Below are 24,447 nucleotides of genomic sequence, written 5' to 3'. Positions count from 1 at the left end.
GTCTCGCCTGAACCAGACTGATTTATTTCCATCCTCTGGTCAACAGCACACAGCATAATACAGAAGTCCCCACAGAGGGACTTCCGGCGGAGCAAACTTTCTCCTGAGAGGCCTAATGATGAGAATGAGGGCACAAGAGCAGTGTGTCATCTGTCCAGAATAAGCCTGTGACACGGGCTGGCAGGATTTTCATGAAAGGTAAGTGGCACCACCTGGTGCAATAGAAAGGGCCACAGGAAGGGGTTGGCAGGAGACGAGACTCTCACAGAGGCAGCCCATCTGCTGGGGAAGGAAGAATCTCAGACAGGGGCAGAGGGACTTCTGCTAACTACCCTCCTCACACTCAGACAGCAAGTGCAACCTACGACCTGGTCTTGGCTCTATTATTTAGCACATTGTGAATAACGCTTTGTGAGCTCCCCTTCTGATTAAAAGTTCCTTAAAGACAGAAATGTCTCACTCATCTCCCCATCCCCAAAGCCTGGTCCAATGACTGGTATGCAATCAATTGTTGACATTTTGTTGATTCAATAAATGCTTTGGCAAAGCTTTTCTGTGGAGCCTCCATATCACCTACGTCATATTCAGACCTGAGCTTGTAAGCACTCACTGTGCCATCAAAGGGGAGAGTGATAACGATGAGGAGAGATGTGGAATTAGCTGTGGGATTTTGCTGCAGAGGATAATGTGATTTCCAACACATGATTATCTCCCATAAACTAAGGAGTTTATATTCCTGTGATAAACATACCAGACCTCACACATCCAAGGTTATCGCCACGAGAGGCTCTGTGTATATTCCCAAAAGACTGCCATTATTACAAATATTTTTGCAATTGTCCTCAGAAACAGTTTTTACAAGAAGCTCAAAAAGGTCAGTCTCATTTATTTATAAGCATCGTTCTTCATCAACCTAAACTGTAGTTCTAGCTCGATCATCCACTTTATTAACTAGGTTTGATCCAAGTGACTAAGTGACAAAAGTTTGCCATCAGGGGAGTACACTGCTAAGAATGTGTGGAAATTCAATTATAAGGCAGACATACAGCTCCACAGGAAGGCTCCAAGAATGTGTGAAGCAGTGGCACCCCCCTGAACACACTTATACAGCCACCCAAATTAATAACTTTGAAAAGGGAAATACTGACCTGAATGAATAAGTTATAGCATTTTTTTAAGATGTGAAATTATACCCTATATGCATTGTGTGTACATATATATCTATTTTATATAAATACACCATTGGCATCTATGCCCGGGAGACCTGGCGTTTACACACGTCCCTCCTGTGTGAATGCAGATACGTGTATGCTAACACTGCATGTGCATACTAAGGGAGGGTAGTCTGAGCAGCCAACAGACACACAATCCAAATGGAAACCCACGCCTGGGTCGGGGTTTGCTCCTCACCATGATGCTCTTGTACATGTTGCCATTGTTGTCTTCCACGCTGATGCGGATGATGCAGGTGTCTTCATTCTGTTGGTTGTAAACGGGAGGCAGCACAGTCGAGGTAATGGACGTCACCGAGACAGAGCGCTTGTGGATTTTGGGGTTGTTGTTGCAGGACGGAGGCGAGGAGAGGGGGTTGATTAAGGAAGACATCCCTGAGGAATTTGTGTCCATGGAATGGATAGAAGAGCAGGATGAGGAGGACTCAGAGAGCTGGAAAAGTAAACATACCCCACAAGAAAACAGATTAGAACCCTGGCCAACAGCTTTGCAATTTTCAAACTAGAGATAGATATAAAGACTGATAGACTTCAGTTATTTCCTCCACGACGGCCCACAGCACATATGTATCTCATCCCTGGGGTAAGTCCTCCCAGTCCCCATCACTGGTAGATGCCTATCAGTGACTCAATGTGACCTAATCACTCTATAACCACAAGAGGCAAAGCAGTTCTCTTATTTCTCTAGGTTTTAGCTGTTTTATGGAAGTTAACCAGCAGGTGGCAGTAGACACCACAAATTGGAAGCAATACGGGTTCCTAAAGAAGTCAGAAGCTTATGGGGCTGGAGGAAAAAGCCTCGTCAGCAGTTCATTCAGTCCTACTGCAGTCAGATTTCATAGTGGGACAGAAAGTTCTGTATTTTTAGAAGTTTATAAGATAAGTACTCCAGATTATATGGCTCTGCAGTGAATATCAGTGCTGGAAAGGCCTTGGACATCAACTGGCCCCATACCTGTTCTGCTGAAGAACCTGAGACCCAGGGAGAAAACTGGGGCTCCAGGTCCACACGGCTAGTTGACAGCACCTCTCGGACAGGAACCCAATCTCCCTGATTCCCACTGCCATGTTCACAGAGCAAGCTCATGGCCAAGGCTGGCCTGTGGTTGATGACAAGATAAATTAACATGATATGCCATGACTGTGGTATGTTGAGCACTGTGAGGCTTATGATGAGCTTTCATATAGCTTATCCCATTTTAATCCCACTGTCTTGTGAACAAAACGCAGAGCATTATAAAGATGAGGAGAATAAGACTCAGAACATAAAAGAGACTTGCCCAAGGGAAATACAGCCTTTAAGCAGCTTCGCCACTTTCCACACTGGCTTCTAGAGCCAACTACACACATCTGCATGCTGTGTATCAAGGACAATCAAGGAGTGAAGTACTACAGTTAATGTGCTTTTCTGATTAACTATACATTTCTCATTCATGTAATGCCAGTAACCAAAGAAAGAGGTTATTGGAAGAGGTACTTTTAAAAATCATTAAATTGCACAATTTAAAATATCAATTCTTATTGTAGAAAATTATAAACAATTTCCTGGAATGAGTTAAGCTAAATCGTACCGTGTTAATCCTATAAAATATTCTGGAAGTCATTTGTAAAATAAATAACATATTAATTTCTTTCATATTTATCTGCCTTTCCATGGAAGTTTAGCTTTCTGGTTATCAGGCTTCTGATTAAAATGGATTCTACTATCCTAGTTCCTGTAGATTTCCTCCTATGGCCTATACATTCAATTCTACTGGACAGTTAGTTTACAGCCAGCAAGCTGATGTGACAGTTCTCATGGGTAGGGGTCTGACTGTGGCTCTATCATAATATGATTTAGTTTTTATTTGGGTTTTGGGGTTTTTTTTCTTCCTTATGTTCCCAAGTGAATCAACCTGGTGGCTCAATCTGAGGACAAAGTAATGATGGATTAGTTAACAGGGTAACTTTCCTTGCAGGTATGTTAGTCAAAGGGGTTCATTTTCCAATTATTCATTCGACTTTTTTACCTTCTTGTTCCTCTATCTAAACTCTATTTCCTTTGTTAGATTTTCTATTATTCTAGTGGCATTTATAGTTAAGATAAAGCCTAGCACATGCCTGTGTTATAGCAGCTCTGAACAGACTGCCTGCCGGGCCCCCAAAGTCCTACTGAGAATTTAAGAAGTGAGAAGCAAGTGCAAAAACCAATGTTTAGAAATCATGATCAGGGAGTGAGGAAAGGAATGCAAATCAAATGACACTGCACTTTTAGGAGCAGTCTCACAGTGCAGCCTGTGGGAAAGGAAAGGGACAGCCTGGAGGACTTTTGGAGAAAGCGGCTGTCACAGGCTCTCAGAGCAGGAAGGAAATGCGGAGGTCAGCCCAGTCCAGCTATTTGCTAAGCAGGAGAACCAAGAGCCTTTTCTAGCTAATATGCAGGGATTATGCAGCCCAGGAACTACCTGGGTCCAAGTGAATTACTCATGTTTAGGTCTATAGAAATGTATGACTGAGAAAGGTACATATACCCAAAGAATAAAGAGCCATGACTTCTGCAAGAATTTAAAAAGCCAGTGTGATAAGGGATGGGACAAAAATGATGAAGCAAGGGGTGTGCACGAGACAGCACCCTCTGTTTCTGCATAGTTTTAAAAAGTATCTGGAGCAATGTACATTTCCACTACGCTGTGATTCCATCTTCTTCCTGGGGAGACAGGAAGAAATCCTACAAAAATGTGGGCAACACCTCGGTTGTTACTTTCCTCCAATGTCTACCACCAGAAATGGAGCCCACAAAACCTCAGAGGCTGTGAAAAAGTGAACGATGACACTGTGCTCCAGATTTTCACAAATCCAATGTCAAGTCAAAGAATGACTACATCCCTGCTTGAGGAAAAATGCCTTTTGAGAGCATGACCAGTCTGTACGTGTCCACAGAATTCTTTCAACATTTAGAGCAGGGGTGATTATATCCCCTGAATTTCAAAAAAGAAAGGTGAGAAGTCCAACTAGAGCAGCAAATTAGTCACCTCAGTTTGATGAATCCTGAATATGATGCTCTTCCTGGAGGGGCTGCATTATGACAAAGTCACCTGAGGGTTCCCGGCTTACCACTGTTGCTTTAACACCACGTAAGCAACACACATGTCCCCTTGCAGAGCAGCAGATATAAACCAAATGATGAAACTATTACCAGCGTTCTACCTTACTGACCTCACCATAAGCTAAGGAGCCAGAAGTCACTATGCAGTGAGCTTGGTTAGCCAGAAACCTTCCCCAAATGCTGCAAATTCTGCTTAGGTCACAGTTGACTCTCTAGAGATCCAGACTCTTTGACCAACAGATTGAAGCAGCTGTGTACAGAAGATCAACATGGATCGTGATGGGATGTGTTGGCTCACGCCTGTAATCCCAGCACTTTGGAAGGCCAAGGCAGGTGGATCACCTGGGGTCAGGGGTTTGGGAAAGCCCTGGCCAAAATGGTGAAACCCCATCTTTACTAAAAATACAAAAATTATCCGGGCATGGTGGCATACCCCGGTAATCCCAGCTACTTGGGAGGCTGAGGCAGGAGAATCCCCTGAACCCGGGAGGCAGAGGTTGCAGTGAGCCAAGATTGCACCACTGCATTCCAGCCTGGGCAACAGAGAGAGTGAGAATCCATCTTTAAAAAAAAAAAAAAGGAGGACTGGTCTTAAGATTTTAAGATTATTTTGGTTTTTAAAAATTTTTATGCAGTCATGGAAAATAGAAACTCTGTGGACATTCTTTTATCACGTCTCATCAGTTTTCTTTTTTCCAACATGGTAGAATGTATCCTTGCTACCAAGCCCTCATCTTTCCCTGCATCTGTGTCCTTTGCACTGTGATTTCGGAGTTCCTCCACTAAAACTGGAGCCTATTTCTCTGCCTCATGTACTTATGTAGAATGTGGCCACATGATTGCTTGAGCCAATGGAATGTTGGTAGTTTTGACTCAAGTAAAGGCTTGATGTATGCTTGTGAGTTGGGCTTGCCCTCTTGCTTGTCCATCTTAGCATGCTAAGGGCATGCCCTGGGTAGCCCGTTACTCCAAAAATAATGAGAGGCACGTGGAGCAGACCTGGACCACATCTGTGGTCTAGTGCCAAGCCCAACTCAGATGACCCAACCAGCAAATGCATAAGAGAGATAAGGTGGTTATTTTAAGTCACTGAGTTTTGGAGAGGCTTGCTATGTAACATTGTTGTGATAAATGCTTAGCTAAGACAAAATATGGCACCAAGAAGCTGACACACCTCCATCTCTGACTTTTTGCTCTAAGTGGTCCTACTTCCTCTAACTAACTTCAGTGCCGTAAGACGTGGGTATAGAACAGTATTTCAAAGGTCAAATGAATATACCGTACTGCTTAGCGCTTTTACACCTGTTTCTATTAGGATTATGTCCTCAAACTGAACTCTTCTTTTGATGCCTGTTAAAAACATGACTTTCAAAATACCATAGAATGATCCACTTAAAAAGAGACATTCCTTGCTGTGGTGTGGCAAACAGCATGTCAGGTGCCTGCACTAGGAATTACGAGAAGGGTTGAGTATATACCTTTTTTTGAGGCTCATCAGGGGTGTCCATGGGAGTCATGGAGCCCTCCTCCGCCTCTGAGTGGTTCGACTCGCAGGACGACACGCTGACGGAGTCCATGCTTTCGCCAGAGCTCCCGCTGGCAGTGGACTTGGACTGCTCCTTGGTGGAAGTGGGACTGGTGATAAGGTCAGACCCCAGAAACAGTCTGGAAAAAAACAGAATGCCAAGCATTTGGGCTGTTACAAATCTGGAATCCATGATTAAGCAAATACTTTGTGTTGATTAAGCCCTTGATGTTTTTTTAGTCTTGTGTGTTCTGTCATGATTATTTTAGGAAGACATTCACTATAAAGTTTCTAACCAATAGTAGTAAACATCTTGTCCCAAAAGATTACTTCCAACTTCAAAGAACACATAGATTATTTAGTATTAATCTGAAGTCTTCCCAGGTCAGTGGTGCTCTACCTAGATTATTCAGCATTAATCTGAAGTCTTCCTAGGCCAGTGATGCTCTACCTTTTAACAGTCTATGGACCACGTTGGCAGGATCAAAACGCCATCACCATACCCCCATCACTTCCTACCATAAAATTATCTTCACAGGCTAAGAATGGGTGGCACTGCTTTGGGTAAGAAACCAAGGAGGAAGACTTCTATTTCCAACTATCTGTGAACTATAATATCCTAAGCCCTTCCTCTATAAAACAGCTGGGTAAGACATATTAAAAACTCTTTTTAGTTGAGCTTGCAAGATAGGAAGGGAAATCCCTATATGCCTTAAGTGAAAAGGGAACTGAAAACCAGAAGCATGCGAGCTACTTCTGCAGCTGCTCGGGTGAGGGAGTGGGAGGCGCCAATCTTGGCAAAATAGTGATGCGGGTTTTAATGCACACACAGGGCCCAAAGATGAGGGTTTCTGTGTATGAAAGGTGGGGAGTTTGAACCAAAACTATATAGAGCCAGGACCCTCAAAGGGCTGTACCCTGAGGAAAAAGATGGGCTGGAAAAACACCTTTCTACTAGCATAGGAAGATCACAGGGAGCCTCTCTTCACCTGAGCAAGGAAAGAAGAGAAATGTGTCCTATGAAGTCACATGTGAGCTGCGACCGTGCCTCACTCCAATTTGCTATATATGTGATCTAGGAATTCAAAACTCAACTCTCCACTGGGAACTCCACTGGTAAACTAGATTTTTCTTAAAAAAAAAAAAAAATCTTGCTGGAGGGATATGCCTTCAGCCCAGGATTCAGAGAATTCCCTGATAAAGATAAACTTGTGGTACAAAATTACAAAATACACACAAGGAAATATTCCACTGAAAGAGAAAGCCAACAGGCATAATGAAAAGCAGGCTTAGACTCCTGAGAACTTCACATTTGAGAACTGTCAGAACAAAACAAATAATGTGCTTATTCATCCAACAACTAGCTGCATGTCTACCATAAGCCAAGATACAAAATAAGTATGTTAGAAAACATTAAAGACTTAGAAGAAGACATGGAAAACTGGAGCTCAGAGCAAGACATTCTAACAAAGGAAGAAGATAATTTGAAAAACATTTCACTTCTAAGTGAAAAAGGTGGTGACTTAAAAACTCAGTGGAAGGATTACGTAACTGTTGAAGAAAAAAATCATGAACTAGATGATGGATCTGAAGAAAATCCTCAAAAATGATCATCAAAGATAAAGATATAGGAAGAACAGTGGAAAGATATGGAGGCAATAAGGAAGCCCCATATCTGTGTAGGAGGAGCTCCAGAAGACACAGAGAGGGTGGAAAGGGCCTTTATCAGAAGAGAGAGTGGCTGAGAAGATTCCAGAACTGGTGAACCACAGCAGTCTTCACACCCAAGAGCCACATCCTAAATAGGATGAGTAAGACTAAACTCTCACTTAAACTAGTATATCAAAGACAAAAGAAATTTTTTAAATCAACAGGGGGCCAGGTGCAGTGGCTCCCAAAGTGCTCCCAGGACTTTGAAAGGCCAAGGCAGGCTGATTGCCAGAGCTCGGGAGTTCGAGACCAGTCTAGGCAACATGGTAAAATCCTGTCTCTGCTAAAATATAAAAAATTAGCTGGTGTGGTTGTGTATGCCAGTAATCCCAGCTACTCAGGAGGCTGAGGCATGAGAACTATTTGAACCAAGGAGGAAGAGGATGCAGTGAGCTGAGATCGCAACACTGCACCAGCCTAACTGACAGAGCGAAACTCTTTCTCAAAAAAGAAGAAAGACGGAAAAAAAAAAAAAAAAGCTACCAGGGTGGGAACATAAAACAGAAGAATAATAATTAGCAGGTTATCAGACATCTCAAAAGCAATCACGGAAGTCAAAAGACAATAGTATCTTCAAAGTGCTGAGTGAAAGTAACAGCCAGTCTTGAATTCTATACCCATCTAATATAATTCCAAGAAGGAGGGCAAAATATAGACTTTCTCAGACTAAGACTGAGAGGATTGATTGACCATTAACAGATGACACTGCAAGTAGCGGTAAAAGGAGGGCGGGAGTGACACGTAAGAAGGAATGGCATGCAAGGCAACACGCAAGTGGGCTGAACCCAGGCAAGTGTTGACTGTAAAATAACAAGCAGAAAAGGTGAAGGTGACTTGATTCTTTATTAAATATGTTAAGAATTATAGGCTTGAATTCCAAGAGCTCAAGGGCATTTTTGCTCTGCCTCATCTCCACCCCACCATCTGCAATCCCATTTTTCATGTCTCCCTTTTATGACCCTCTACGCACCACAGGGACTCTAGAGCTATGAGCTGAACTCTGATTCCGACTGCTTTTATGGGCATTTGATATTTCCCAGCACTGTCTCCCCACCTACCTCAGTGAGTCACATTGAGACACAGAGGCAGGGCTGGCACATGCCCTCGAGTGTTGTCATGTCCCCAGTGTGACACGTAAAGACCCCTGTTAGATGTGGATAGCAAGGTCTTCCACCATCAGAGGCCACGCAGGGTGCTACCTGCTATAGGGCGATATGAGGCATTGTGGATGGGCTGGAACGTGTGCTTCAGCAGAAAGCATCTGGAAGATAATCCTATGTTTATCTTCACAGAAGCAAAAATAATGCCTTTGTCTTATTACTCCATGAATTACAAGACAGATCTTTGAAGGATGTCAACTAGTGGTCCTCCATCCATTATCTCAGAGTCTCTAGCTTTGAACTAGACTGTTCCAAGAGTAAAGGTTCTTCCATTTCTACGATTCAATAAGGTCCTGCTTTGTGAAGGTTCATTCTGGCTCAGTAGTCGGCATCTCTGACTTTCAAACTAGGCCTAAGTCCCCAAAGTTTTCTCCAACCTCTTTGGATGAGCCATTAAATGTGGGAACAGCAAAAACACATTCCCAGATTTGTAAACATGCTAAGAAGAAGATCATGAAATCTTCTGAAAAATAATGGTATGCAAACACCCTTGTATACAAGAAATAAGATGGGGGCATATGGCCTGCTTTCATAATAGATGCCCAAACTCAACTGCAGATACCAACAGTCATCCCAGCAAGATCTGACTAGTAAGAGATGTATTGAGTGCCCACCACACTTTGCGAAGGGCACAGCACCCTCGCAGTCCTGCCTTTCCTGGATTTCACAGTAAATGTTTTCATAGGACTGAACACTTGTCTGTGTCAGTGAAGAGGGAGGACCCAGGGGTATTAGAGCACCTAGCACAATACACATAGATTGGGCTTGGAGAGGAGCACAGAGAAGTCTCGTAGAAATGATGATGGAGAGAAGGCAGGAGGACAGGGAGCAGCACTCAGGTTAAACCTGCCTGCATTGAGAGCTTTTGTTTTTTTCCTCAAGAACTTCTGACTGCCATAGTGGGTCCAGATGCTCCCAAATCCTTCTGCTGCCTCAGTTACCAGAGTGGACACCTGGCACTGGCTACCTGTCCGGACTCATCTATCAGGGAGCTGGTTCCCTGTGTACATGCCAGCCTTACCAGCTGACAAGGCTTGGTAGGGCCCCTCAGATTATCTCAAGAGTTCATTTCCCCTCATTTGCAAAGATGAAAAGACAGCAAGATACTATGAAAAATTCTCCTCAAGAGCTGAATCCAAAAGCTCATAAATCTAGAATTCAGGCCAGGGTAGTCATCTGAACAAAGAGAGGATGAGCAAAACAGGATTATCTTCCAGATGCTTTCTGCTGAAGCACATGTTCCAGCCCATCCACAATGCCTCACATCACCCGATAGCAGGTAGCAGCCTGCATGGCCTCTGATGGTGGGAGACCTTGCTATCCACATCCAACAGAGGTCTTTATGTGTCACACTGGGGACATGACAACACTCGAGGGCATGTGCCAGCCCTGCCTCTGTGTCTCAAGTGACTCACTGAGGTAGGTGGGGAGACAGTACTGGGAAATATCAAATGCCCATAAAAGCAGTCAGAATCCTGATCCCCGAAATACTCAAAAAGATACTAATTCATTTTATTGAAAATAATGGTGGTTTTTTGGGCGCTTATTGAAAGCTAGGCACTGCTTATATGTATATTTGTTTTGTTTTGTTTTTAGAGACAGGGTCTCTCTCTGTCATCCAGACTGGAGTGCAGTGGCACAATCATATTGACATTGAACTCCTGGGCTCAGGTGATCCTCCTACCTCAGTCTCCTGAGTAGCTGGGACTACGTGCATGCACCACCACGCCCAGCTAACACTTTAAGTGATTTTTTTTTTTTTTTTTTGGTACATGATCTCACTACATTGTCTAGGATGGTCTCGAACTCCTGGCCTCAGGCAACACAACTGTGACATAACAGAAAAGGTTCCTGTTCTCAGGATTGCTTACATTCTACTGGAGGAAGCAGCTAACATGAAAGAGAATGAGGTGTGGATAGCAACACTGGAAAGGGTTCTCTCTGCCAGGCGCTGTGGCTCAAGTCTGTAATCCCAGCACTTTGGGAGGCTGAGGCGGGCGGATCATGAGGTAAGGAGATCAAGGCCATCTTGGCTAACATGGTGAAAACCCATCTCTGCTAAAAATAAACATTAGCTGGGTATGGTGACATGTGACTGTAGTCCCAGGTACTCAGGAGGCTGAGGCAGAAGAATCACTTGAACCTGAAAGGCGGAGGTTGCAGTGAGCTGAGATCACGCCACTGCACTCTAGCCTGGGCAACGACAGAGTGAGACTCCCTCCATCTCACTCCATCTCAAAAAAAAAGTGGGGGGGAGATTCTCTCTTGGCACGTAACGTTTTTGCAAATATTTGAAGGTGCCAGCCATGAAGAAAGAGCATTCCAGGCCAGGCACAGCCAGTGCAAATGTCCTGGACACTGGTGAACAGGGGGCACTGTTGTAAGAGAGGGAAGGATGCAGGTAGGTCACGTGAGGCCTAGTAAACTAGGATATGGAGTTCAGGTTTCATTTAAAAATAAAAGCTATAGGGGTTTTATACAAGGAAGCAATATAATCTGGTGTACATTTTAAAAGACCACCTAGCTGTTTAGTGGAGAATGAAGGGTTGGGTAAGGGGCAGCCAGAAGACAACGAAGAGGTTGCTGGAGTGATCCAGGTAGGAGAAGACGGTGATTCACAAGAGAGAGGGGAGGGGAGAGGATCAAGGGTTCACCCACACGACAGAAAGAGAAACACTTTCACCCATGAGCGGAGGACTCTCCACTTTCACTCGGGCTCAAGGTCACCCTGTTGAATACATCTCCTCTCCCGACTCTGATGGGACCATTTTGGGGCCCCCAGAACCCCCAGGTGACACTCACAGGCTGAGTCTCTTCACCATGCTCTTCCGAGGCTTTGGCGAGGTGGTGCTGGCGTCGGCAGCTGCTTCAATCTCACATGACAGGGCATAGCTGAAAGAGAGAGGGGGGTCCATGAGGTCAAAGTCAGAGAATTGAAAAACACATTTCAATTCACAGGATGTGCTGGTTTTGTTTTAGAGAAGGCTCTAATCATTCAAAGTAAAGATATATACAAACGTTGTTCTATCATAAACATCAGGGCCTGCTGACTTCACAGGCCGATTTGACACACTTATCTCATGTGCCTCCTCGCTCACCTCCACTGGCACATGGGTAGAGGCCACTTCGTTCTGCACGCTTCAAACGCAAGGACATATGCACTTTGGCAACATCAAAAACGAACTCCCTTCTGTGACCTGACCATTCTCATCCCATTGCTAGCCAGAGGAAAGAATCTCCCTTCCTCTACCACCTCCCCTCCTATTTCTTCTCTTCTGCCTCCTTCCTGCTCTTTTGTATGTGTGTGTTTGTGCACATGCACATATGACTAAGTTTTATCTAAAGAAAATGAAGAGACTTTGTAATCTATCTAATCTTCACTGATTAGATATAGGCAATTACATTACTGATAAAGATCTATCTACTATCTCTATCTATCTATCTATCTATCTATCTATCTATCTATCTATCTATCTGTAGAGATGGGGTTTCACCATGTTGGCAAGGGTGGTCTATAAATCTTTTTAAATTGCCAAAACGTCCTAAATTAAACATGCTCTGGATTCAGACCTCTATCTGCCACGCAGATATAACTGACACAAGCACAAGAGAAATTTATATGTGATTCAAAGTGCCTTTTACGAAAGCTTGTAGCTCTAGATGGTAGATGTATTTGGTTACTGGGTAGGTGAGGAAGGGTGCCTGACACAACACAGTCATCTCCAGAGTCTAGGCTGTAGAGTCAGGCAGAGCTGAGTTTGAATCCAAATGCTGTCATTAATTCATTCTCATACTTCTCTAAACCTCAATATATATATATATATTTGGTAAATATTTCTTTGCTGTCAATTTCACTCTCCCTTATGATAAACTTCCAAAGGAATCCCCTGGGCTAGGGTAGGGCTGGGCAAACTTCTTCTGTAAAGGACCACATAGTAAGTATTTTAGGCTTTGCGAGCCATATGGTGCCTGTTGCGACTACTCAACTCTGTCTTTATAGCATGAAAGCAACCATAGATGAGATGTAAATGAACGGGCTGTGTTTCAATAAAATCTTATTTATGTAGACACTGAAATTTGAATTTCAAATAACTGTTTCATGTCACAAAATATTCTTTTGTTGTTGTTGTTTTCCTCCCCCCAATCATTAAAAGATGTAAAAACAGGCAGTGGGCCACATATGACTTGCAGACCAACCTGCCAACCAGCAGACTACAGGACAGGGACTGGCGCGTGGCCGGCAGGCGGGGCACTCGAGCGAACGTGCCGTTTTATGTCCATCTCACTATTTTGAATCTGTTCCTTGTGTCCCAACCACACCTGAGTTACCACTGTTCCTCCAAATGCCAAGCATGTCAGGCCACCGAGCTTCTGCTTGTTCTGCTTGTGTTCTCTCTGGGTCTGGAATGTTCTTTTCCAGTTCTTATGGCAAAATCTGGTTTCCCCTTTAGAGTTCAGCCTAAATATTAATGCCTTTATAGCTTCCTTATTTTCCCAGATTCTTCCCATAGGTTCTGTAGCAATTTAGTTACCCATCATATTTCAATTGCTCATGAGTCTGTCACCCTTTCTAGGTGGAAAGCTCCCTGGAAAGGTAACATCAACTAACAGGAAGGACAAGCACGGTAACAGTGGTGGTGGTGGTCACACTGAGGACAAGCACTCTAACAAAGCTTTCCCACATAAGATTTCAGTTATGCCTCACAAACAAACATTCTACAGATGAGCCTCCCAAAGACAGGGAAGAACAAATGACTCGTTCAAGGTTACAGAGATAAATACGTGGCTAAGCAGGAGTCTGAAAGCACAGCTTGGTGCTACCACTCAGCTTTTCCTGCCACCCCATGCACCTTTGAAAACCAAGGACCTGGAACCTAGCAGCTGCTCACTAAACAGTTATTAATTAAATGACCCAGCAAGGTATTCAATGCGGCATTTCTCTTGCCAATGCTCCAGTTCTACCCGGACAAACGACAGGTCAGCCCACCTCTCCTCCTCTGTCAGGAGCTGCTGCCTCTGGAACCACTGGATGAACTTTTGGTCTGGGGTCATACAATAGCTGTTGCAGGCAGACTGTAAGAGCTTTATTTGGGCAATCACTTCAAATTCCTAAAGCAGACAGAATACCAAAAATTTTAAAAAAAGACAGAACAATAAGGCCAACCAAATATAGATCTTTTCAACATGAAAACACACCACATTAGGATAAAAGATTAAGAAAACCATCTAGGAGGATTCTGAAATACTGCTTCCTTAAAAATAAAGGAGCTGACTAACTCTTAAAAATTCTAACTTGGAATCTCCAAAGTCCTTGTATGCTTTAATTTTTAATCCTCTTTTCTCCTTGAGAAAGCAATTTGTATGAACAAAGCAAGCTACCAAAGCAGCCTGAACTAGTCACTGTGTAAAGTCACAGTGGCTTCCTTTTTCTCTTTTTCAGTTCATACTTGGGATAGAAAAGTGATTTTTAAGCACTTCATAAAATATATGAAAAATTTCTATTCCTATTTCTTAAAAAATAAAGAAAACAGATACTTTAAGTCGGGAAGCTCCCAAGTTTCCCATCTCCATCTTCTTCAACCTTTACCCCCTAACAAATACGTTTTGGGAGGGCTGAATATCTAAATAGTCCTGGGTCTCATAAACTTGAATGTTTAGATTTCCTGAATCCTCAGGTTTTTACTATGCCAGTAAATCATCTAACTAAGTCTTTTAAAACTCACAGAGAGGCAAGTGCGTAATTATGTCAAAAATTATTTATACTTTAGATGTTTCAACAAAAAATTTTTAAAGTCAGCAATGGGTATAAGCTTTAGGTTTAAGTTTTACAGTCAAACTTCCCAAAAGCTTAATATCCTAGTCTAAAAGGGAAAGAGGTACTAACCAGGGTTATTCTGACATTAAAGGACAAAGAGGGGCACTGAGGGGGCAATAACTGAATTTTCTAACATTATAGGACATGACAGAAGTAACTCAGGACCTGGCAGATTCTCCAAGACTCAGCTTTCCATCCAGTGACCTCAGCCCTTGGTCTTAATATCCTCAAGGAATATTTACCCTCATACTAAAGAGAAAAGTGTAGTCTACAAGGGACAGAAAGTTTACATTTGTCCAGGTTAGTATCTTGTTACTGATGAGCTCAGCTTGGTTCAGCCCCTCTATGCCTTTTTGGTTTTCTCTTCAATGTCATTTTCTCCTGGAAGATTCTCTGGCCCTACAAGTTGGAGATAGATACCCACCTATATACTTGTCTAAGCCCCACTACTTCTGCTCACAAACCCTGGTCAGCTTGTATTTTAACTGCCTATTTATTTGTCTATCTCTCTCCTGGATTGTGAACTTTATGAGGGCAGGGAGCTCTGGTCTTTCTCTGCTGCAATTCCTAAACCCCTCATGTTAGGTAGACAGTATTTGTGGAATGTGGAAGTACTAAGGAACAATGAGAGTACTAGAGACTGAAGTTACTATTTTGCTCACTCATTTTCCTTTGAGTCTTTTAAATATCTATTTAAATATACCATTTGAATACAAAAATCACCGAAAAATTTCAAAACTGTTTTATCTTGAACAGCACAGTTCAGAACAGTGCTATCCACAGAAAGACTCAAATTGATGTTGAGCACACCTTCCTATACTGACAGGAAAGTAAAAGAGTAAATACCTACACCTAAAATGAAGACCATTTCCTTTCCTCTCTTAAACACATCCACAAGAGTTTGCCATCTCTATGAACTCTTCTATGATATTTACTCATCGGAAACCCCTTATCCTTAATAGGGTAAACCTGGTTTTTATTTTAACTGGCAAATTTAAAAACTGTTGGTATTTGTGGTTGCAACATGATGTTCTGAAACATGTAGACACTGCGGAATGGCTAAATCAAGCTACTAACATACACACTACTTCACATAGTTATCTGTGGTTAGAATAGGTAAAGTCTGCTCTCTTAGAAATCTTCAAGTATACAATACATTGTTATTAATTATAGGGGCAAGCCTGCTACTGCTGAAGGTAACTGCAAAGGAGATAAGGAGTGGGCGGGGAAAAAGTGTGGGCCTTGGCCCGTCAGGACAGGATGAGAACCCTGGCTTCGCCACCAAGAGGTTCTGGTCCAGTAACTTAATCTCGAGTCCTAGCTTCCACACCTTTGAACTGAGGATGATAAAACTACCTCACGGGGCTCATGGGGGATAATGCATGGGAGCATGCCAAGCAAACCGGTATATGATAAATGTTCAGTAGGTGCTAACTCATTTTTTTCTGCCTCTACAAAAAAGCTTAAGTCCCAATTTCTTTCACTTTTTTTTTATGTTCAAAGGAAAACAGAAAGCCACAGCCAACAACTCTACTTACCCTTCTCCTTTTCTCAAAGTTTATCAGTCCACCCTAAAAGAAATTAAAAAAAAAAAAAAAAGAGTGACCAACCAAGCTACTTTAAAACACAACCTTGTGTTGTTAGGTCACATTAAAACAGATCAAAGGAGTGATAAAGTCACAATTATCAATGATGCTATAATTATGGCTACTGTGGAAGAAGAGAATCCTGTTTTGCTTTTACAAATTTTTAATTTATTATTATAAGGCAGGATAGGCAGAAAGCCTTCTCTTGAAACATCTGAAACCAACTAAAATAGTAATGATAAATAACTACAAATCAGGATTCAAAGACATTTACAGAACCAGTAAAGATAAAAGCTTGGGTAAATATTCCATTACACTTTTTTCCTTTACCAAAAGTAACTAAAACAGATGGTCATTGACTCATATGTTTTATCAAAAGGGAAGTCATTTCTCTGTAGCATCATGAAAAGTTAGGTTTCAATTCTTCATCCCCTCAGCTCCTATTCTCAGTAGGCTGAATTTAACATCTAAATCTCTGGTTACTCCCCAGAATTCCCCGACACTGATGGGTGTTTCCTGAGATAAGCTGAGGAAGAGGATGTGAGGAGACACAGAGGTCGGGAAATGCAAAATGAATAAACATGTCCACAACGCTGTGGCAAGCCCAGAGGCAAGTAGAGCTAAGCAAAACAACTCCTACTCTTTCCAATTAAGAGACAGGAAAGGCAGGCTAGTTGCATATGCAAACCAGGGGTAGGATATACCCAAATGTACAAGTAATCCTTCAATCTCATTGCAAATTTGAAATTTCTTCTTCACTTAATATCTTATTGCTGCTACTAACAAGTCGTTTATCTGAATTTTCACGCATTTTCCCTTTCAGAAAAGAGGGAGATGAGGGAAGTGGGGGTGGAGAGATGGGGGAGAGAAAGAGGGAGGGGGGAGAGAGAGAGAGAAATACTTCACAGCAGGTAGCAATACAAAAAGAAAAGCATATTTGAAAAAATCAGATTTGACTAACTCCCTACCCCATCAAGTAGTCCTACTCAACATTAAAGTCTTATGGTTTTTTTTTTTTTTTTTTTTTTTTTTTTTTTTTTTTTTTTTTTTTTTTTTTTTTTTTTTTTTTTTGAGACAGCATCTTAGTTTGGTACCTAGGCCGGAGTGCAGTAGCGCGACCTTGGCTCACTGCAACCTCCACCTCCCAGGGTCAAGCGATTCTCCTGCCTCCGTCTCCAGACTAGTTGGAATTACAGGTGCCCATCATCATGCCAGGCTAATTTTCAGGGATTTTTGTTTATTTTTTGAGATGGAGTCTTGCTCTGTTACCCAGGTTGGAGTACGGTGGCACAATCTAGGCTCACTGCAACCTCTGCCTCCCAGGTTTGAGCAATTCTCCTAGCTCAGCCTCCTGAGTAGCTGGGACTACAGGTATGTGCACCACACCCAGCTAACTTTTGTATTTTCCATAGGAACAGGGTTTCACCACATTGGCCAAGCTGGTCTCGAACTCCTGACCTCAGGTAATTTGCCTGCCTCGGCCTTCCAAAGTGCTGGGATTACAGGTGTGACCCACCACACCTGGCCTTAAAGTCTTGTTCAAACCCAAACTCATTCTTTCATAAGCCCTTTTCATCACAATCCCTCATAAGAATTAATTGTAGGCAGGGCATGGTGGCTTACGCCTGTAATCTCAACATTTTGGGAGGCCAAGGCAGGCAGACCACCTGTGGTGAGGAGTTCGAGACTAGCCTGGCTAATATGGTGAAACCTATTTCTACTAAAAATACAAAAAATTAGCTGGGCACAGTGGCACGCCTGTAATCCCAGCTACTCAGTATGCCGAGGCAGGAAAATCACTTGAATTTGGGAGGCAGAGGTTGCAGTGAGCTGAGATCATGCCATTGCACTCCAGTTTGGGCAACAAGAGTAGAACTCCATCTCAAAAAAAAAAAAAAGGAGAATTAATTGTGATCTCCTGTGTTCTCGCAATGCATTTGTTTGAATTTCTATGACTACTATTGATCACTGCTCATTTTGATACACTATGCCTTCTACTGGATTTTGAGTCACTTCTGGTGTTAGCCTTTGGTGTTATTCTTTGTATTCCTCCTAACAGCTAGCACAGTGCCATGTACTTTTGGACCTTCAAAAGATATCAACAGAAGTTTAAATTACTCTTCGGGATATCCAGTGAGAAGGCCGCAGGCCCAATCACACCATCCACATGGAACTTACCTCGATGTAGTCCTGCAGGGCAGTGTCAAGCATGGTCAGGTCGGTCAGGAAGGTGCCCAGGTAGGGCACAGTTCCCTGCATCACACCCTGAAGAGCAACCAAAGCAAAACTGTCTTTACTGTTATTGAAGTTGAAGAGTTTTAGGAACCTTCATGCTGGAGCAAATGGATGTATTCAAGGCCTAATTGGGGACCAGTGGTGCTAACCTCCATGAATAGCATTTTTAAAATTTCTACACAAATAGGATAGAAACTCCATGATCTGGTGTCTAACTTTCAAAGTCATGAAAACCAAGCCTCAAAGCCAGGAGATCATGCACATCTGTTCAAAAATGTTGACCGCGGGGTTTATGTTTTGCTTTGGCTCAAATGAGAAGGATGTGTGTTCTCTTTGAGAGCATGTGGACACTCCTGGTAGTTTGGAATGGCACTGGATGGTGATGGCCTCACCACTGGCTGTAGTACATGGAGAAATATGTACCACAAGAGTATGGCGGCGCTCACTCTTAAAATGACCCCTTGGGCTAGACTTAGCGACTCACTCCCAAAGAACAGAGGAGGGAAAGAGAAAAATAGTAACTTCTAAGAGAGAACCTGGCAAACTCTACCTTAGCTAAGTGATAAAGGTCAACATGATTCATGTCACCATCAACATGGCACCAGATGTCACACTGAAAACATTCATTCACTCCTTGATATGATGTGACGAGAAGGGCACAGCACTCTGTGATATTCTTTCTAAAAATCCACAAGCTCAGTCTAATCACTAGAAAACAGCAGACAACTATAGACTGCGAACATTCTACAGGGTACCTGGATGGACTCCTTAAGACCACTGAGGTCCTAAAAAAAAAACAAAGAAGCACTGTCGTAGACCAGAAGAGACTGGGATGACAGACAACGCAACACAGTGTGGTATGCCAGGTTGGGAACTGGGACAGAAGATACTAGCGGAAAACTGGTAAAATCCAAACAAAGTCTAGATTTTAGTTAATAGTATTATGTCTGTGTCAGTTCCTTAGTATTGACAAATGTGCTATGGTTTTAGAAGATGTTTAACAATGAGGGAAACTGTACTCCCAGCTTTGCAGTTTTTCTGTAAATCTAAAATTATTACAGAAGAAAAAGTTGGAAAGGAAGGTGGAGGTACTTGTACCTACAACTGCAGGGATACACTATACTCATTTCACTAAATCTCCTTCAAAATCATCTCTCTTCACGGAGCCACCAAGGCACCAATCATCCTGAAGGAAAAGTAAAAAGGGGTCCCCATGGATCCCTTATACGAAATCTCATCAAGCCAATTACAGGAATGCAAAGCCTCAACCAGGGCAAAGCCAGGCTGCCTGACAGGAGGCGGGCCGCTTCCTCAGCCAGACCTGCTTGGCGAGGTTCACACCAAAGAGGGTTTGGTCCTTCAGGAACTCACTGTCAGCTGCAGCCTGTCCTTCCCATTCTGTGTACAAGGTCTCATCCTGAACTAAAATAATCTACTTTTTTGTATCATCTATTTTTAGCTTGTCTTTGAACAACCAAAAAAGTTTGTAACACTGTGAATGTTTCATAGGCTTCATGTTGCAGAAGAGTCCTATCATTCAAAAACATTTCTTATACTCAGCTTTCCAAAGAAGGAGAAAATCCTCTTAAAGCAGAATATTTAGCTTGTCAGTCTCTAATCTCCCTCCTCTGGCCTTCCACACTTTATGCTAAAAGTCAGGAGTTTAAAATAAATAACTATCTTTCAGTCTTAAGGATGGAGGCATGACGCTCCTTTAAATACTGAAAAACATAAAGATTTGGTTAGCCTTGGGATTAGTAAGGAGAGCTGGGTAATGACTAGCGGGTTCAGAACAAATGAAAAGATCTCTGAGTACAAGGCCCAGTGCCCTGTGAAAAAGACACCCTCTTTCTCCTTGGTCACCTTGCATCAGAAGCTGACTACAGTAGGAAGCTCAGGAGCCCTTCAGGCCAAGGTGGAACAGCTTCTAAGCGCAGGAGTGGGTAGAAGAGACTGCAAGAAGGAGGGAAGTCTACCTGCTGTAGGCTCCCCCTCACCTTCAGAAAACAACGTTTCCAGAAAACAGGATTAGCAACACAGTGCTTACTTCCTACTGGTCGAATGGGGGTAACCATCTCTCTCCTACAGACCTCCCAGGGCTGCTGAGAGCAAATGAGGTAGAGAATGGGAGCCCGTTTCTGAAAGCCTGGGTGCCCTGTAGACTGAAGGTGCCAGTGCCATGTGGGAGCCCGGCCACACATGGCCCTTCTCCTCTGTGAGCTCTCAGGGAAGACAAGGGCCAGACATACCATGTCCTTCTGGAGCTGCAGCCGCCTCTGGGTACGCTTCTGGTTTTCTTTCACACTGCTGTCCAGGTTTGCAAATTTTGAGGTTCCTTCCTAAGAAACAGAAGTCCACACAGAGGAAACTGATATAGGATGCCGCAGTGGAGAGCAGTACAGAGGCACCTAGTTTCTCGCATACAACCCTGCACAACTCTTGCTCAGAATGCAAAATGAAGAGGCCTCCAGCAGGCTCTCATGATGCATATTATGCATATACTTGACTGGCTTGTTGCAAGTTGTCTATTTATAATGAGGCTGGTGGTCTTGGATTATCTTGTTTTTGTTTCTTTTCTTTCTTTCTTTTTTTGAGATGGAGTCTCGCTCTGGCACCCAGGCTAGAGTGCAGTGGCATGATCTCAGCTCACTGCAACCTCTGTCTCCTGGGTTCAAGTCATTCTCATGCCTCAGCCTCCTGAGTAGCTAGGATTACAGGAATGTGCCACCATGCCTAATTTTTGTATTTTATTTAATTAATTTATTTTTTTTTGGAGAGATGGGGCTTTGCCATGTTGGCTAGGCTGGTCTTGAACTTTTGATCTCAGGTGATTTGCCTGCCTCAGTCTCCGAAAGTGCTAGGATTATAGGTGTGAGCCACCACAGCTGGTCTTCTCCTTACTTTGTAGAAAGATCACTTGATCTGGTTATAAAATCAATCCTCAGTACAAACCAGGCAATTCTCATAAATGAAGACATTTTTACAGATCCCAAATTAAACTCAAAGTAATCAGATATCCTGAAAACAAAGATCGACTTCCTCTGTACATTTTGTGATTTCTCGATCTTGGCCTGAAATGGATGTGCCAGCATTCTGTGAAAGAAAGGGACTATTTCTGTGGCATTTCTTAGCTAAATGAAACTTTTGCACCGGAAGTTTTCTGAGGAAGTCCAGTATTGTGCTACATGACCAATCCATGAAAGCCAAACTTTCATACGTCCCCAGCCACCAGTCAGTTCTTCTAAATTGCCTCTCATGTCTGGGACACTCACAAATCAATCCTTCCTCCTGGTGCCTGAGGACACATGGCTACCCTTTCTCTCCTCCTGCTGATTGTAACAACAAACTCTTCTACGTGATGAGTAATCATGAGTTTGCTGACTGAACACTGTTTTTGGTTTTGTGGTTTCGGGGTCTTGTTAAGTTCCCATTTTCCAGGAAGTGCATGAATGGGTGGTGGGGGGTGGTATATTTCACAACTCAGTAGTAGATGACTTCTATACTAGTTTTTCCTTAGTCACTTTTTCTCAGATTTATATATTACCACAGCATGTGACCTTCTACTACTGTACAGCTGCAAAAGCATTTTTTTCAGTGGCTTGGCCTTGCTGATAGTGATAGAGCATCAACACGTTCCATCTTTTGCCAGCCTTAACTCAGGTCCCAGGTATACCACTGGGGACAGAACCCTCAGTGACTCATTATCTATGTAAGTTCTTCCCATCACAAATGATAATAAGGAGAGCAACTGTTAATGACCTCCTACTCACAGCCTTTTCCAGGGATGAATGAAAATAGCTTCTCCTGGACATGGTGGCGTGCGCCTGTAGTCCTAGCTACTCAGGAGGCTGAGGCAGGAAGGTTGCTTGAGCCCAGGAGTTCAACTCCAACCTGAGCAACACAGTAAGACCCCACCTCGAAAAAAAAGAAAGCAGCCTAATATGTGCCTTTCCTGTGCTAGGTAGTTGTGAGTCCTCACAAATTCTTGAGAATTTGCTTAGGGTTAGAAATCAGTTCTGTCTGACTTGAATACGAGTGCCCATCTCTTGCCAGTGTGTTGGTCCTTCTGGTCTCCCTCGAGTATGTCAATCATGGGCAGAGGAATAATGTATGGGAAATTTATTGTAGACATAACTAAAATTCCTAAAGAGGATTTCTGAAAAGTTAAAAGGCTCCTAAGAATCACAGAATAGAAGAGATGGAAGGGATCTCAAAAGACCACTTAGGACAACCTTCTCATTCGGCAGGAGAGAGAAAGACCTGAGATGGAGAGCTTGCTGATTTCATGACTTTATGATTTCATGAGCATGAGACTTCATCCCTCCTGGAGATCTAAAGACTGATGAGGGCCAGTTATTCCAAATGAGATGTAACTGAAAATCCACTTATCTCCACATACAGTAGTTTCAGTTTTTCCTTCCTCAGCCCCAAATCTCCTACTCTGCAATGTCTCACAACACCAATCCCTTGAACATCCTTGGAAGTTTTCATAGGCTTTTGTGACGGCATAACTCATTCTCTCCCCCTCCTCTTCTGCTGTCCTCATATTCTCTTAGTGATTCTTCTTCTTGTCAAATCATCCTCTTGTTTTTTGCTGTACTCACGTCTTTGGAAATATTATCTAATCTCATGACTTTAATCATCACCTATGTTTGGATAAATGCCAAACCTCCCTCTTCCTCTGTCAGTCTCCTACTCCCTCCTTCTCTCCTTTTGTCCCCCCACCCCCCGTCCTCCTTTTTCCCTCTCCCTCTCTGTAGTGCAAATGGCTTGGTCAAGTCTCACCTTTTCTTTATATCCATCTTTAGCAGAGTTCAGCTACCTCATCCACGTTGTTCCTGGGCTTCAGAGGGCCCTCTTCCACTAAGTTTAGAAGGAACTTGTCTACTGGTGACTCTGGATCCATCTCAGTAAATGTTGGTTAGCTTAAGCTTAGTATAGCTACCAGAAATTACAGCTCAAAACTGTCACACTTGTAACAGGCTTTTGCTCTGACTTTGAGTTTAGCACGTTTTGAAGTGTCACTGAACATACGTCCCCATCAGGGTTGAATTTCTGGGGCTTTCTAGCAGCCCTTTGTATCAGGTCAACCAGAAAATATTCTTGCCAAGAGTCATGAGAACCAAGATTTGGTGGCATTCTGCTTTCTTTCCTGATGTTTTGAAATTTACAGACTATAATTCACCTGCTTAGAATTACCTAGATTTCAGAAATAATAAGGACACACCAGATTTAAAATACTCTTTGAGAAGAAATGAAAACATTTTTAAAAACAGTTAAAAGGAAAACCACAGATTTTTGCTAATTATCATGTTGCCTGGGCCATATTATGTAAGTGGCACATTACATCTTCCCAGAAGAAGAGAAGTTAGGTCATTTAAAACTAAGAGCCCAGGAGTTCGAGATCAGCCTGAGAAAAATAGTGAGACTGCATCTCTACAAAAACTAAACTAAACTAAAATAAAATAAAATAAAACTATTATATTATTACCAAACAATAAATCAGTATAAAACCAGAGGTAACATGTTAGAAACAGAGGCCAGTAATGTTTTCTAGAGATACTTTTGAGAACCTAAGTACCTTGATTCCATTTTTTAAAATGTGCTAGCAATTAACACTCAGAATTATACACTTCACGTGACGAATGATTAACAAAGATGACTGGAAGGGAACGCACAGATACACATGGACTGCCCAAAACATTTCACTATCATTAATGATGACGCACAGACCACATGCATTCACAGCCAAGTTGTTCATTTCTTTGGAATTTGAGCCATATCTATAAGAAATTTAACTTAGAGTACTGGAATAACTTCTGCATTTAAGAAAGGTTTATGGCATCTTTAATGTCTAGATACAGCTTTGCTTCTGAGGCTTCAGCCAGAAGGCTGCCACCAGGCAATGAGCGGCACAGTATTCAATTTATCTGCTTTGGAAGGATGACTCAGGGCTATTGGGATTTGAATGTGTGGCTCCAGTTAGTCTAGCTTCGTACTGCTGACCGGGAGATCATAAGCCATCTCCTTCCAGCCAGTTGGGTTTCCATTTAAAGTATGCAAAGCCAGGGGGATGTGAAGCAGGGAGTAACACAACCT

The 24,447-nt window shown here is 42.7% G+C and overlaps 1 protein-coding gene across 3 annotated transcripts in view; it reads right to left on the bottom strand.

Moving 5' to 3' along the window:
* RGL1 (ral guanine nucleotide dissociation stimulator like 1) overlaps positions 1 to 24,447 on the bottom strand; it is a 288,449-nt gene that overhangs the window by 8,989 nt on the left and 255,013 nt on the right. For all 3 annotated transcript variants that reach the window (XM_017524379.2, XM_017524381.2, XM_017524380.2), the window contains 7 exons: positions 20,598 to 20,687; positions 18,292 to 18,378; positions 16,066 to 16,098; positions 13,700 to 13,821; positions 11,515 to 11,604; positions 5,796 to 5,982; positions 1,411 to 1,665 (listed from right to left, as the gene is read on the bottom strand). In XM_017524379.2, coding sequence (XP_017379868.1) covers positions 1,411 to 1,665; positions 5,796 to 5,982; positions 11,515 to 11,604; positions 13,700 to 13,821; positions 16,066 to 16,098; positions 18,292 to 18,378; positions 20,598 to 20,687 — 864 coding nt within the window. The remainder of the gene's footprint in view (positions 1 to 1,410; positions 1,666 to 5,795; positions 5,983 to 11,514; positions 11,605 to 13,699; positions 13,822 to 16,065; positions 16,099 to 18,291; positions 18,379 to 20,597; positions 20,688 to 24,447) is intronic.

Source organism: Cebus imitator, unplaced genomic scaffold (assembly GCF_001604975.1).
Source record: "Cebus imitator isolate Cc_AM_T3 unplaced genomic scaffold, Cebus_imitator-1.0 Scaffold33, whole genome shotgun sequence".
NCBI classification, from domain to species: Eukaryota; Metazoa; Chordata; class Mammalia; order Primates; family Cebidae; genus Cebus; species Cebus imitator.
The sequence above is the reverse complement of the archived record's forward strand: the minus strand, read 5'-3'. Positions and strand labels throughout refer to the sequence as shown.